This window comes from Chionomys nivalis, chromosome 2 (genome assembly GCF_950005125.1).
Source record: "Chionomys nivalis chromosome 2, mChiNiv1.1, whole genome shotgun sequence".
In the NCBI taxonomy this organism is placed as follows: Eukaryota; Metazoa; Chordata; class Mammalia; order Rodentia; family Cricetidae; genus Chionomys; species Chionomys nivalis.
This window is the reverse complement of record NC_080087.1, coordinates 12,130,305-12,146,343: the sequence shown is the minus strand read 5'-3', so window position 1 is coordinate 12,146,343 and position 16,039 is coordinate 12,130,305. Positions and strand designations below refer to the sequence as shown.

Below are 16,039 nucleotides of genomic sequence, written 5' to 3'. Positions count from 1 at the left end.
TTGAGGATTTTCACATCGATGTTCATGAGTGAGATTGGCCTGTAGTTCTCTTTCTTGGTTGGGTCTTTGTGTGGTTTTGGTATCAGAGTAACTGTAGCTTCATAAAAGGAATTTGGCAATGACTTCTCTGTTTCTATATTGTGAAATACATTAAGGAGTATAGGTATTAGGTCTTCTTGGAAGTTCTGGTAGAATATTCTGCATTGAAGCCGTCTGGACCTGGGCTTTTTTTGATAGGGAGGTTTTTTATAACAACTTCTAATTCTTCGCGACTAAGAGGTCTATTTAGATTGTTCACCTGGTCCTGGTCTAACTTTGGTATATGGTACTTATCTTAAAAAGTGTCCATTTCTTTTACATTTTCCAATTTTGTGGCATACAGGCTTTTGTAGTAAGATCTAATGAGTCTCTGAATTTCCTCTGTGTCTGTGATTAGTCTCCCTTTTCGTTTCTGGTCTTGTTAATTTGCGTATTCTCTCTCTGCCGTTTGATTAGTTTGGATAGGGGTTTATCATTTTGTTGATTGTCTCCAAGAACCAGCTTTTTGTTTCATTGATTCTTTGGATTGTTTTCTGTGTTTCTATTTTGTTGATTTCAGCCCTCAGTTTGATTATTTCCAGTCTTCTACTCCTCCTAGGTGAGTCTGCTTCTTTTTTTTCTAGAACTTTCAGGTGTGCTGTTAAGTCTCCAATGTGTGCTTTCTCCGTTTTCTTTAAGTGGGCACCTATTGCTGTGAACTTTCCTCTGAGCACTGCTTTCATAGTGTCCCATAGGTTTGAGTATGTTGAGTCTTTGTTTTCATTGAATTCAAGAAAGACTTTAATTTCTTTCTTTATTTCTTCCTTGATCCAGTTGTGGTTCAGTAGTTGACTGTTGATTTTGTCATCTTAAAAGTAAATTTCACTTTGGTTGTTTGTTATTTAAGGTGTTGCTGTGCAGTTTATTAAAAATTTTAGAAGATTGCATATGTCTTCACAGAGTGGAGTTACCAGTAAATATTATGTGTATTCTTAAAAGAGTCAGGTATAATCATCTGTTTTAGCTAAATTGACTTTCATTTACTAGCATGAACAAAGACCACAAAGCATGATGCCTTAATAAATTAGATAATAAAAATTACCCTACTCCACAACTCTTTGAAATTTCATTATTTTCTCCCTTTTAAGTCATTTGTTATTTCCTCTGGATATTTTGGAGCCTGAGAACAGTCAGATTGGTCTTGATTCATTTTTGTTCTCATCAAATAATCACATGTCTTTTCCTATTTCACAGCAACATGGGTGTGGAGTGGAAATGACTGTTGTTAATGTTGGCAGTGTAGTTTGGTGGAAAAGGATAGGTATTGGCATGAGATAATTAATTTTATTTCTGTCACTCTTAGACTGGTGAGGTTTGAAAACCTCATTTAACATCTCCAACTTTGATTTATGAATTTGTAAAGTGGTTGTATTATCTCTCTGGGAGGTTGTGAATTTGTATATGAGCAATGGGCCCTTGGCAATGCAAATATTCTTAGTTCTTGCTTGGCCTTTCTCCTTTGTTTAGTAATTCACTATCATAATAGGGCCATTCAGTAAGAAGTGTTGTTTTTTTAGCCTTTAGTTGTAATCGGAGATAATCCCTTTTTCTGCATTATTCTTTATTCCTGCTTTTAAAATGAAATCAGAGTTAGTTGTCTTTGAATATCCTTTTATTCCGGATTTTACAAATGATAAGATATTAATAAAATGACAACAGAAGTGTTCAACATTTATTGAACATTATATGGCAGTCAGGCAATTATTTGCAATGCCTTCATATATTTGTTTTAATTTTTCCATATTCTCATACCTTAGGAAATGGAGCCATAGAAGGATCCAGTTGGGAAGCATGAAAAGCATACTGCCAATAGAATCTGCCTGCAGAGTTGTAAAGGTTGATCACTTCCCATCTGAAAATAGCATTTCAGATTCTGGATTTTTCAAGTTAGGGATCTCAACTAATGACCTTTCAGTATTTGAAAGTCTGGAAAATGTTGGACTCAAACCTGAATTCCCCTAATCTTACCCAGTTTGCACAAGGCTGCTCACCCTCCTCAGTCACTGTGTGTTCTGCTGCTGTTTGCTCTTTCTGTCTGTCATCCTGGCCTCTCCACGATTGTCTGCATATTTGGAGGCCTTTTCTTATTTCCTTTGCACTTAAGCCCATTCTGTTGCTTATAGATCTAGATATTGGTGAAACATTACATGATCTTTTGACAAAAGGTAATTATTATGAATTTAAGATAGGATCAGGCTTAAAGCATTGTTTCTGTTAAATATGCTAATTCTAATCCATAACATTGAGTTTTTCCTAATCTAGGGAATATAATTGGATTTTTTTTCTTTCCTTTAGATTCTCTCCAGTCTGAACCACCATTGTTTTTTAATGTGTTTGAGTGTTTACTCACATGTACGTATGTGTGTGTACCACATGTGTGCCTATGCCTACACAGGCCAGAAGAGAGTGTCCTTTAGCTTAAATTGCATACTTTTGTGAGCTCTCATGTGGATGCTGGGAATTGAACCCATGTCCTCTGCAAGAGCAGCCAGTGCTCTTAACTACTAACCATCTCTCCAGGCCCACCTGTAATCCTAACAGAAGTCTAACTTTTTCTCAGTAATTAGGGCTTTCTTGTCACTGGAGTTTCGTCACTAAACTTTCCTTGTTTTCACCCAGGTCTTTTAATTTTTTCTTTGTTTTGCTGTTGTAAGTCTCCTTTAGGTCCTGCTGCATTGACTGCATTGCAGGACATACTTGCATCAAGATTCTCTCAACTTTGCCTGAAGTACCTGTTGACGATTATTTGAAACATTGATCTCTTCATATAAGTTTGTTTTGCCTGTTTTCTCACACTGTGTTGATGGTGCTTGGCTCAGGGCCTAGACTTCACTGACCTGTGCACTCCAGGCAGGGCTGGCTCAGCCTGGGCTCAGGGAACATCTCATTGAGTGTGCTGTGGTTTCTCTTATCTCACTCTTCACTCTGGCTCTGTCATAACTTTTGTTAGACTCCTTAGTGTATCTTCTACCTTTACCTGATGTGGGATGTTAGAATTTACCACTAGAACCATGTCACTGCTCTAGAGGTGGAGGGGCCTGAGAGAATTGAGCCAATAAATGAGGCAGACAAAAATCTCATGCAAGCCGGGTGGTGGTGGCGCACGCCTTTAATCCCAGCACTCGGGAGGCAGAGGCAGGCGGATCTCTGGGAGTTCGAGGCCAGCTTGGTCTACAAGAGCTAGTTCTGGGACAGGAACCAAAGCTACAGAGAAACCCTGTCTCGAAAAACCAAAAAAAAAAAAAAAAAACCTCATGTAATAGCTTTATTCAGAACCTCAGATGATTTATACTCTGAGTGTTAGGAAAGGTCACAGAGTAAAGTTCTCATGAGTTTAAGCTGTATACAATCACAAGGACAAGCTGCACATGGCAAAAACATATTTTTCCATAGAGGCATATAAAAAAATTTAAACATTTAATTGATTAGCAATAGTGAGGAATAATGAGGTAAACTAAGGTAAACTCACTCCTATATGCTAAACCTTGGAAGAGCATGAAAATACATTCCTGAACAGTTCCATGTTTTGAAGGAACTGAGGTCACAGGACTTGTCTTGTTTTCTGGGAGTGTTCTCACAAGCACTCAGAATTCTCATGCAACTCAGTTCCTGGACTGTGTTCTGACAGATCTGTTTCTCCATCCTCATCTTCTCCCTTGCTGAGCTCTCTCTCTCCTTTTTGTGGCTAGCTCAGCTCTATTAAAGTGACTCTTACGTTAATGTTTCTGGTATGTCCTTTTTGGAAGCTATGATTCAAGTGTTCCTGGATAGTGCATACTTAATAGATTAGATGGAACATATTTCATAAGCCCTTTGAATCCCTAATCCCATTCTTGTCCCTGTCAGTTATTGCTTCTACTACCTGGAAATTATCCACAGTAATAGAACTTGTTGAGAGTTTATTTAGTGCTGAGTATTACCCAGAGTATTGCCAAGAATTGAACTCTGAGTGGAACTTAGTGTTAGAACACTTAGCTTAGGTATAGGTTCTTCTTACTGAGCTATATAGTGGATTTACTCATTCTCTTCCAAGGCACTCAAAGCAACAGACCTCTGTGGGCACTAGGCCCTGCTTGACTTGAGATCTAGCAATCTGTGTCTCTGTTCCCTAATGAGACAGCTGCGATGTGAGACTAGTCTTTATAACAGGCTACTGAGGCATTCGCTGGGTGGCTGGACAGATGGTTGGAAATGTGGTTAATTTTCTAAGTAACTGGTGTAGGAGGTTCTTCTGTCTATGTGTTGCTTTCATTAGTTGAATAAAGGTACTGCCTTGGCCCTTTGATGGGGCAGCCCTCAGGTAGGCAGGGAAGACAGAACAGAATTCTGGGAGGAAGAAGAGCAGAGTCAGACAGACGCCATGCCTCTCCTGCCCAAGACAGATGTTGGTTAGACTCATACCAGTAAGCCACAACCTCAAGGTAACACATAGATTAATAGAAATGGGTTAATCAAGATGTGAGAGTTAGCCAATAATAGGCTAGAGCTAATGGGCCAGGCAATAATTTAATTAATACGATCTCTGTGTGATTATTTCAAGCATAAGCTAGCTGGGTGGCTGTGACAACAAGCAGCCCTCCAGCCTGGGTGTAAGCCAGTCGGGCGGCAGGATGCAGCCTGCTGCTCCATCTACAACAAATAACTGGGGAGTCAACACCCACAATTTGTTAGTCAAGAAAATTTCATCATATATTTTTTATATATTCTACTTTTGTTTCCTTTTAGTTACAAAGTTGTAAGTTTGTTGTTGAGATTTGACCTTGGTGTAGATTTTCATTAGATGGTTTGTATAACAATGATTGTAATTGGTAGCCAATCAGTGTAATATGAATATATTCGAAGAAAGTTTTTTGTTGTTGTTGGTTGATTGGTGTTTTGAGACAGAGACTCTCTGGAACTTGTCATGTATACCAATCTAACTTGAACTCACTTTCAACTTTTAGATCTGCTTGCCTCTGCCTCCCAAGGGCTGGGATTAAAGGTGTGTGCCATCACTGCCCAATTCAAGTTACAATTTCTTAAATATATGTATACACACACACACCAAATAGCTTTTATATATAATTGGTAAATATATATGTGTGTATATTTTGAAATACAGAAGTAAAATCCCCCCATTAATAACTTTTTTTTTTTTTGTCTTTTTGTTTTGCCTGAAATCTGAGCTCTTCAGAGGCTGAAACAGGCAGAAGTTGAGTTCAAGGCTTTCCTGACCAGCTTGGGCTACATAGTAAGATTTTTGTCTTTTACTTAGATGCAGTTTTTCTCATCATTATGGTCATCTGGAATTTAGTACTTCACTAAAGGACATGCATCTTCTGAGTACTGACATGCCTAGTCCATTTTGTGTTTTAACTAAAATAAAACTGAGCATTTTTAGACTGAAAAGTTCTTAGTTTTGGAGACTGAGTAGATTCTCTGTGTAGCCCAGGCTGTCTTGGAACTCTCTGTGTAGCTCAGGCTGGCCTTAAACTCACAGAGATCTGCCTGCCTCTGCTCCCGGTTGCAGGGATTAAAGGCATGGGTCACCACTGCTTGAAGCCAGCTCATTTATTTGTAGTAGGAGCTGCGGGCTGTGTTCCTGCCGCCCCAGCTCCTGGTCGCCTGGCTAGCTTATGCTCTGAAATAACAACACACAAACTATATTCTTGTAAACACTGCTTGGCCCATTATATCTAGCCTCTTCTTGGCTAATTCTCACCTATTAATTTATCCCATTTCTAATAATCTGTGTAGCACCCCAAGGTGCGCTTACCGGGAAGATTCTAGCCTACATCCATCCTGGGTTGGAGCTTCATCGCGTCTGCCCTGGAGAGCAGAGGCATGGAGTCTGAGCTCACTTCCTCTTCCTCCCAGCATTCTGTTCTGTTTACTCCACCCACCTAAAGGCTGGCCAATCAAATGGGCCAAGGCAGTTTCTTTATTAGCCAATGAGCTTCCTCCATCATTTATTGGTCTTTGGTGAGTGCCTTCTAGCTGTGTCATAACAGAGCAAATTACATCTTGTCACACAAGTGTGTGAGAGAGATCACATGACAAGAGAAAACAAGAAGGGACCATGCTCACTCTTACAACATCTACTCTTGTAAGAGCTCACTTACTAATGTGAGCTCTAACTCGTGTGTGAGACCAGCATTAATCCTCAGGTAATTCCACTAATTGGAACCTGGACTCCTAATAGTCTTACCACCTTTCAGTGTGACACACTGAGAAACCAAGCTTCCAGCACATGAACCTCTTGGGGACAAATCATAAAAGTATAAAGTGATATAAAATAGAACATTCATTCATTCATGTAGTAGTATTACCTTCAGCTGCATGGGAAAGGTCTTTGAACTTTAGGGAGCTATATATCTATAATACTATATGCTTATAGTATCTATAATGCTTTATAATCTATATAGCTATAATCTGTAATACTAGATGCTTATGTTCTCAATATTCTGATTATAGTTTGAAAGCTCAGTTTTTATTTTGGCCACAATTATTGCATAAGTGACAGGGCTCCCTTTGTTCATATTCAAGAAAAGGTTCAGTAGACAAATGAATAAATGTTCAGTTTGTCATTTATTCTTTTCAGTAGATACGGTGTTTGTGGAAGCATGGTGAGCTTGGTTTGCCACTGCAGCTGTATATAAATACTTCCCCCTTGGGATTCTCATATACTCTGACCATCATTGGAGGTGCTTTTATGCTTATTTGATAATCTAGAATGTGAAATATTAAAAAGCTACAAACTTAAAGGGTCAGCATTTTGTTAAGTATTTTTTTGCTGCTGTTAGCAAAGGTCAGTATTTAATTAAATTATTGCCAGGTCTGGTGGCATATGCTTGTAATCTTGTTGATTTTGGAAGCTAAAGTGGGAGGATCTTGAGTCCAAGGAACTAGAAAGACTCAGTCTCAAAAATAATTTTTTAAAATGCTGGTTTAAGTCTCTCGTGAAGATAATCTGGCTTAAAAAAAATTCCATAGCCTTCTAGTGCAGTTGAAATTTCTCTGCTGAGTCTTCATAGACTTGACAGTTTGATCACTGTTGCTTTTGCAAATTGGTGCAAATGTTGAAGACAGCAGAAGATGATCTAGTGCTGTGGTTCTCTGCCTGTGGGTCACAATCCCTCTGGGATTTTGATGGCCCTTTCACGGGGGTGGCTGAATACCATCTGCATATCAGATATTTACATTATGATTCATAACCATAGCAAAATTAAAGTTATGAACTAGCAATGAAAATAACTATGGTTGGACTGTAGCATTAGGAAGGTCGAGGCACTGTTCTAGGAATTTGTAGCAAGTAGAAAAGTTGAAGGCTGAAAAATCAGCTTTGCTTTGCTCAGTGAGTGGCTAACCATCAGAGACAAGAGCTTTTTAAAGGCCTCTGTTGCTTTGTGTTATTCTTTAATAACAAATATTCTTTAATAATGATGGATAAAACCAAAAACCTACAAAGTGATTCCACTAATTTTCCTGGGCCTTTTGAGTTTCATTTTTGAGAAAGCTTACTTACACCAAGTCATCAATAGGGGAAAGACCCACACTGAGGGCCCAGAGTTTTAGAGAGGATAGTGCGGTGCTGTTGACAGGTTTAACATGATAGTGTGTGGCCGGTGACTCCTGTTGCTTGTCTTCTGAAGTTCATATTCATTTACTACTCAGATGCTAGCAGTGTCCACAAGTGGCTTCATCAGATAGTGGCAAATGTGAACCTGCCCTTTAGTTTCAGCTCCAGCACTTATTTGTTACAACTTTTATTTGCTATTTTTAAAAATATGCATATCCATTTTGTCATTGTTGTTTTACAGATTGTGAGAGTCTAAGACCTTCAAACAATGAATAACCTGATGGCTCCTGAATTAACTGGGAAAACAAACACCCCAAGTGCCAGTTGAAGAGTGCGTCTGTATATGGGAGAGCTTTCTCTACACATACACCTTCATAAGAAGGCAGGCTCATTCTGCACATTGAGAGTTTTGCAACTGATGAACATTAATCTTAAGCATCAAATGGAACAACTTCATACTGCTGGGGTCTGGAGTCCCTGGAGGACAGTCCATCACTAATGGCAAATTTTCCTTATGGTGTTCATGGGCAAAGCAAGTTTGCAGAAGAAAAAAAATCACACAGATTAAGCCTCAAGAATATCCCTCCAGTTTAAAGAACGAACAGATTTTAAAACTCTGGATTGAAATTCAGTAGCTTTTACTGTGCTCGTGGCTCCAGTGAGGGAACGGATCTGAAAAGGAACAGTTTTCTTTGTGTCTTTAGCTAACTATTTGAAAATTTTTATTTATTATCTTTTTCTTTTCTGCATAATTAAGGTATTTTAAAATACTAATTGGAACTGTCAATTACAAAATAAGTATCAAGGAAAAACCTTTCTTGGTTGAGAGGTGTATGAACAGGCTTGAATGTGAACAAGAAGGTGTCTTTTCAGCAAAGTGTAGAGCTGTTCTCGAGATGATACAGCTTGGGGGACTCTGCTGCACACCTGGGTGGATGGTTTAAAGACTTGCCTATGAGAGGAAGATGGTTTAATGGACTTAATGCCAAGATTCTTTTTTTTTTCATCAAGATAGAAGAATACATGATCTTTAGGAACAAAAACGCAGAGAAACGAGTTAAAGGAAAAACAAACTCCTGCAGTCTCTTTGTCAGCAAGAAGTATGAGTAAGGAAAGCTCTTGGTCCAGATTGAAGCTCTAACCTCTTCCTCTGAGGGAAGGGACTTTGCTCTAGTCCCTATGGCACTGAGGGATGCTCCAGTCAATGGGAGAGTCATTCCAGGGTGTCCCATGTTCCTAGGGACACAGGGCCAGTCTTTGAGACAGGAAACTTCTGGTTGTGAACATTGGGCAAAGTGTTTCTCTTCCTAAAATTTGGGCTGCTGTCTGCACACGAGCTCCGGCCTGATTTTGCACATTAGTGTGCCTTTTCCCTCATGCAACCTTTTTCAGCTAGACAACAGAAATTTGCCTAGTTTAGAAAGCGTGCCGGATGGTGAGTTCAGAAGGAAGATGATCTTGTATGGTCATTGTCTGAATTTGAACTTTTGAATAGAAAATTTCAGCTAGAGGGATTCTTACCGCCTTAAGTTACTTGAAATCTGTGTGTTCACAACCTTTTATCTCTGGAATCACATTACGCAAAACTGGAATCTCAGGCTGAGAATAACCAGAGTAAAGACAAAGAGAACTTAGTTTCTGTCACCACACACTAACAGAGCTCTTTCTCCAGAGGGTTGGCGTGTTTTTCCCAAGAACTTTGAAATGAAAATGGACCCCATGTGTTTTTAGGTATACCTTAGCAGACTGATGTTATCTTTTATAGAGGAATTTTTTTCACTATTCGGTTTAATCGTTATAAGATACTGACCTTAATTAGACTCTAGAGCAGTTGTAGCTAAAGGAGAAACAAAACCAAACCAAGTCCAGCCCCAAAAATAAGCCAATGAAAGAACTTGGCTTGAAATTCTTAATACGTTTTAAGTGAAATAATTTATTGAAAAAAGTATGTATGCAGCAGTGGAACATGGGCCTGTGCTTTGCAGTGACTCCAACATCCTCTGCCTGTCCTGGAAAGGGCGTGTCCCCAAGAGCGAGAAGGAGAAGCCTGTGTGCAGAAGGCGCTACTATGAAGAGGGATGGTTGGCCACAGGCAATGGGCGTGGTGTGGTAGGGGTGACTTTCACCTCTAGTCACTGTCGCAGAGACCGCAGTACTCCACAGAGAATCAACTTCAACCTGCGAGGCCACAACAGTGAGGTAATATGTGGCTTTGTTTCGTTTTTTCTGTGGTCACTTCTAGTGATCTTTTTGAGTCTCCTCCCTGGCCCCAAACTTTATTTCAGCTTCTTAGACTTGGTGAATTCTCTCTCCTATATTCCACCAAGAAAGATAGCTGCTAAAGTGGGCATTGTTCACAGAGTCCTGACCTTCCACAAGGAAGTCACCTGTCCCCTCCTTTTGTGCTTTCCTCCCCACTCCTGAGAGTTGCTGCTGCTGCTTCTGTGAGAGGTACAGTTGTTTGGGTTTCTGATTAGGGTGGAAGAATCAGACTAGATGATCATAACCAGCCTTTCAGGTTCCTAGTTTCCATGATAGAGAAGGGTGTATTCTATCTTGAGGCTCCTTGTTAAAGGAACCACAGTGGTGCTGCTTCTACCTCAGTACCCAATTAAACTAGCTAACACCCGCTTTGACAAGACTCATTTTTTCACATTGTATAGACTCTTATTGTACTGATGTTTATGTGTTCTCTATTTATACATAGTCTGGCCCTCTAAAACCCAAAAGTTTATTCTACTGTTTGTTGAGGAATGCTTAAATGCTAACAACTGTATTTAAAAGAAGGCCATGCATGGTTGATAGTTTCTTGCTGTTTATTTGTACAACACCATGATAATATGCTGTATTGTTCATTAGCTTATTTGAGTGTTACAAGAAATCTGTGAAAATTTCAGGTATCTTAAAATTTCATTAGATGGTTATGTAAAAGCAGTAATATTTTGGGGCTATGCATCTTAATCTATCCAGATTGCTCTAACTAAATACCACAGATTTGGTAGTTTATGAACAGTGGAGACTTACTTCCCACATTTCTGGCGGTTGGCCTGAAATCTGAGTTGCCAACTTGAAGCGTTTGGGGGGGATGGTGAGGGTATGTTCTTCTGACTTGTACACTGCAGATTCTTTCTTGTTGGAAAAAAGTCAAGAATCCTCTGGAATCTCCTATGAGAGTACCAGTCCCTTTCATGAGGGCTCTGCTCCCATGACTTAATAGCTGTATAAAGGCCTTCCCTTTAGGTTATATTTCAACTTAGGGATTTAGAGAGGAGCTCAGCATTCATACTGTAGCAATATAACTTAGAGTTTCTCATGTAAACTCCCACCATATTAGCTATGGGGTATTCCAGTACCTGTTACAGGGACCTGCTGCTGTTCCTTCTCTGACTTTACGTTCATCTCAGACCATTCTGGGTGTTGTAATAAAATATCTTATACTAGGTAGCTTATTGTAGCACAAATAATAAAAACCCAAAGACAGATACTGGGGTTCAAACTGAAGATCAGAAAAGCAAAGCAGTTAAGCTGCTAGAGAGCTCTTACCTCTATGAAATCTTCAGACTGAAAAGAGAGCAAGTTCCTGTCTCATCTTGGTGTAGTATCCATCAGGACTTTTAGGAGGTGCTTCTGTATCAGTAAGGCGTGTCCCCACTGAAGGGTAACCCGTGTTTATCATTATGTACTTCTTTTACTCGGTGTAGTAGATTCATCCCTTCATCCCTGTTGTGTACATTGTTAGACCTTCCTTCCTTCCTTCCTCCCTCCCTCCCTCCCTCCCTCCCTCCCTCCCTCCCTCCCTCCCTCCCTCCTTCCTCCCCACCCTTCCTAAAACGTGTTCTCAGACGCACTGTCATCCTGTGATAGGGGAATAGGAGCTGGAGACATTGGCATCAAGAGTAACATAGTGAAAGAAGCCAGTCTCCAGAGGACTTGAAACCTTTTTCTACCTGTTGCTAATGCAACAAACAGAACATAATGTGAGAGAAAAAAGCTGACTCCTATATACAAAGATGGGAGAGGAAGGTCCTGTGTAAATGACCTGTAGAGGGTATTGAGCCTTATGTCCTAGTAGATGTCTTTTCCCAGATCATTAGAGCACTCCTATTCTTGGGAGTGATTTTATCTTTATTTATACACTGTTTCTATTAATATCCATGTATCCCTAGTACAGTTCTTTGTCCTGGAACATAGAACTTGGAGATATCAGTGAGTTTCCCCCAATACTCTATAACAATCCTTAGGGTTTTCTTTATTTGCATTTTGCATTTCCTTGGCTGGCTGGAATGATTTGGGATTCCCCTCTGTATGCTGTGAATACCATTCGTTAATAAAGAAACTGCCATGTCCTGTTGATAGGGCGAATTTATGTAGGCAGGGTGGGGGGAACTAAACTGAATGCTGGGAGAAAGGAGGTGGAGTCAAGAAGTCATGAAGCACCGGGTGGTGGTGGCGCACGCTTTTAATCCCAGCACTCGGGAGGCAGAGGCAGGTGGATCTCTGGGAGTTCGAGGCCAGCCTAGTCTACAAGAGCTAGTTCCGGGACGGGCACCAAAGCTACAGAGAAACCATGTCTCGAAAAACAAAAACAAAAACAAAAAAAGAAGTCATGAAGCCACAGGAGACAGATTCACTGAAATTTTTCTGGTAGGCCATGACCTTGTGGTGATGCACAGATTAATGGAGATGGGTTAAATTAAGATGTAAGAGTTAGCCAGAAATACGCTTAAACTATTGATCAAACAGTATTGCAAATAATATAGTCTCTTTGTGATTATTTTGGGGCTGAGCAGCCGGGAACCAGCGAGCAGCCTTCTTACAACACTGGACAGTGTAGCTGAATGTCTTGGTGATTCCTGAATGGAAGAGTGGAATGTGAAGTGAGAGAAGCTCTGGAGGTTTACAAAAACTGATGGGGAGTTGTAGGGGTAGGGGCACTCCATTGAGAGAGATGAGGCTGCTGTTACTACTTCCACCCTCAGTTTGGGGTTCCTAGGATACTGGGTGCCTATAGTGTGTTCCTTTTCTTTCTTCCTCCTCCCTTCTAGATTTGTCTGTCTGTCTGTCTGTCTGTCTGTCTGTCTGTCTGTATACAGTGTTCTGCCTGCATATGCCCATGTAAGCCAGAAGAGGGCACCAGATGTCATTTTAGATGGCCGTGAGCCACCATGTGGTTGTTGGATTTGAACTCAGGACTTCTGAAAGAGCAGCTAGTGCTCTTAACCTTTGATCCATCTCTCCAGCCTGTGTTTTGCTTTCTTATTTGCAAGGTGCTCTTGAGTAGCTATTATAGGAAACTTGTGCAGCTGCTTTTCAAGGCAACAGAATTTGACCTATGACTTCCAGTGTACATAGAATTGTTAGAAGACATTTCAACAAGCCCTTTATGTCTAATTGCAGAAATGTGTCCTTAGAACACTTGGCAGTGGGCATCATATTTTAGGAGGTTGTTGTTTTGTTTTATTTTGCTTTTGGTCTAAAAGTCAAAGCTGCCATGGGATGTTGTAAGAAGGGATTCTAGTTGTATCTACCCACACACTTGACTCTGAGCTTCCAAAACAAACAAGCCTGTATGTTTTGCCTAAGATTGCACTGCTGGGTGCTTTTATTATACCTTCTGGCAACCTACATTTGGTTTCTCTTCCTCATTGTTGCTGTTTTAGGGAATGCTCAGTGACATATGTTGTTTTTTCCACTTGGCCTAGTTAGATTTGATCTTCTAAAATGCAGAAGACACTGTGTCTTAGAGACCTTTCTTTATCCTAGAATACCTCCTGTTCAGGGCAATAGCATCTTTTTTTCCCCCTCTCTGTATAACCCACCCATCTAACAGTGTTTAAATCTGCTAAGTTCTTTTTCTTTCTTTTTTTATACTTTTAGGCCCTCAGAAACAAGTGTTAAAGAAAATTACATTAGAAGCACTAATTATTAAAGACTGTAGACTTGTTGGTAGCAGAAATAAATGTTTAAAGACTTTGTAAGATGCTATGAGTTTATATTTAGGACTTTGAGAAATGATTTTATTCATACAGAAAACAAAAGTGATTGAATGTGGTCAGTTAGGGAAGGACTTCACATGAGCAAGAGTACTTGTTTAGTTTTCCTTTTAATTATTTTTGAAATACCGAATTGCTTATTTTTAAGATTGAAATCACTTACTGGAGTTAGGATCTTCAGTATAAATCAACATTTTTCTCTTTACCAAAGGAATTGCTTAAGGGGAGTTCTTAAATTTTCTCTCTCTCTCTCTTTTTTTTAAATTTTCTCTTTTATTTTCTTCCTTCCTTCCTTCCTTCCTTCCTTTCTTCCTTCCTTCCTTCCTTCCTTCCTTCCTTCCTTCCTTCCTTCCTTCCTTCCTTCCTTTCTTTCTTTGAGTCAGGTTCTCTACATAGCCATTACTATCCTGAAACTCACTATGTAGACAAAGCTGGCCAGCCCAGCCTGGATCTCCCAGAGATCCACCTGCCTCTGCCTTCCCAGTGCTGTGATTAAAAGCTGATGACACTTCTTAAAATTCAAAAAGAAAACAATATCATATTCTAGATCTTTAATGTTTGGTAAGAATATAATAGTAACCACATATCCAATATTAAATTTAAGTAAACGCTGTTTTTAGAAATAGACAAATGAATTAATTTTAATAAGATATAACCTAGTATTCTTGATATTATTTCTACATGTAATTAATATAAAATTTTTGAGTGGTATTTATACTCTTAAAAAAGGAGAAGGGCTGGAGAGATGGCTCAGTGGTTAAGCGCATTGCCTGCTCTTCCAAAGGTCCCGAGTTCAATTCCCGGCAACCACATGGTGGCTCACAACCATCTGTAAAGAGGTCTGGTGCCCCCTTCTGGCCTGCAGACATGCACACAGACAGAATATTGCATACATAATAAATAAATAAATACATATTTTTTTAAAAAAGGAGAGGGAGGGGGAGGGGATGGGGGAGGGAGGAATGTGAAGAGGAGGTGGAAAATTTTAATTCAAAATAAATAAATAAAATAAAATAATAATAATAAAAAAATATTTAGTCTTGGAATTCAGCGTTTCTAAGTCTGGGCTAGCCATCTTGGAATTTAGCGTATCTAAGTCTGGGTTAGCCATCTTGCAGGTGCTCCTTTGCTAATAGCTGTTTACTGTACTGTGCAATTTTAGACACTCTTCCTGTGGAAATCATAAAGGCAAGTCTTAGAACCTTGGATAAAAGGCATTAAATATTTTTCTAAATTAAGCGTGCATCAAAGTTGGAACAAAATAGAAGGATTGTCACTCTACTGAAATTCCCTCGTTGTTAGCGTGTTTCTCTAGTCTGATTCATGCTCCTGAGAATCCTCCTCTTCCCTCTGCGGGGGGTTATATGTGATGTGATTATCACACACATAACTTCATCTTTTTTCATGATTCTGGTGTCCTTTTGGGGTATTTTATCTTTCCTCCTCATCTACTATCACCCCACCCTCTCCTGTCCTCTTAAGTATTAGGTTATACCCACACTTACCCTGCTACTGGTAGTTATTTGGAAATAACCATCCAGAAGTTAGAATTAGTGAGATAATTGTGAATACAGTCTTTTTCTTTCTTTAACCTTTTTAGTTTCTTGTCCTATTTATAGTTGGTCCTTGAGGCTAGTCCACCAGCAGATGAATGGTTAAGGAGAATGTGATACTTATACAAAATAGAAAATGATTCAACTGTAAAGAAAAAGTGAAGTTTTCAGAAAAATGGATGGGCCTAGAAAGTATTTTAATGGAAGTGATTCAGACTGAAAGGAAAAAAAAAAAAAAAACGTTTTTCCTCGTATCAGACACTAGCCTATAATGGATGTCTCTTTTTAAGAGCAAAGTTGAAGGGTTTTTTTTGTTTTGTTTTGTTTAGCAAATATCCAGGGCCCATTTTTTTTTTCCTACCTTATGAATTATGGGTCTTGGTTTGCTGTTCAGGTTGACCTCAAGACACTGAGGCCTCCTGGCTCAAGCTTCTAAGGAGTTCGCATTACAGTGTGGGCCACTGTGTTTGGTCTTCTTCATCCACTGATAGTTAAGAATTTGGGTCACTTATCTTGTATTTTTTATTTTAATTAATTAACTTTTGGTGCCAGGGATTGAACTAGAGCCTTATGCATGCTAACCGTTCATGTACCACTGAACCTTCAAACTTTTATAAGTTTTTTTGTTGCTAGATATTGTGGTAATTAATGTACTTCTGATATGAGTACTCAGGAGGAAGAGACAGAAATAAGAGTTTGAGACCAGCCTGGGCCTTAAAGATCATGGTCGTAAGACCATGCCCAAAAAATAGATTAGTCTTTGTATATTGGGGATATTATTAGTCCTTTATCTTTGGTATATATAACATATATTTCTCTAAATATTTTATATAACTTTTGACTTTGCTTATTGGATA

At 39.4% G+C, this 16,039-nt stretch overlaps 1 protein-coding gene across 2 annotated transcripts in view; it reads left to right on the top strand.

The window, feature by feature from the left end:
• Nucleotides 1-16,039, top strand: part of Tulp4 (TUB like protein 4) — a 180,847-nt gene that overhangs the window by 40,049 nt on the left and 124,759 nt on the right. For both annotated transcript variants that reach the window (XM_057756029.1, XM_057756036.1), the window contains exon 2: nucleotides 7,878-9,835. In XM_057756029.1, the coding sequence (XP_057612012.1) occupies nucleotides 9,584-9,835 (252 nt within the window). In that variant the 5' untranslated portion in view covers nucleotides 7,878-9,583. The remainder of the gene's footprint in view (nucleotides 1-7,877; nucleotides 9,836-16,039) is intronic.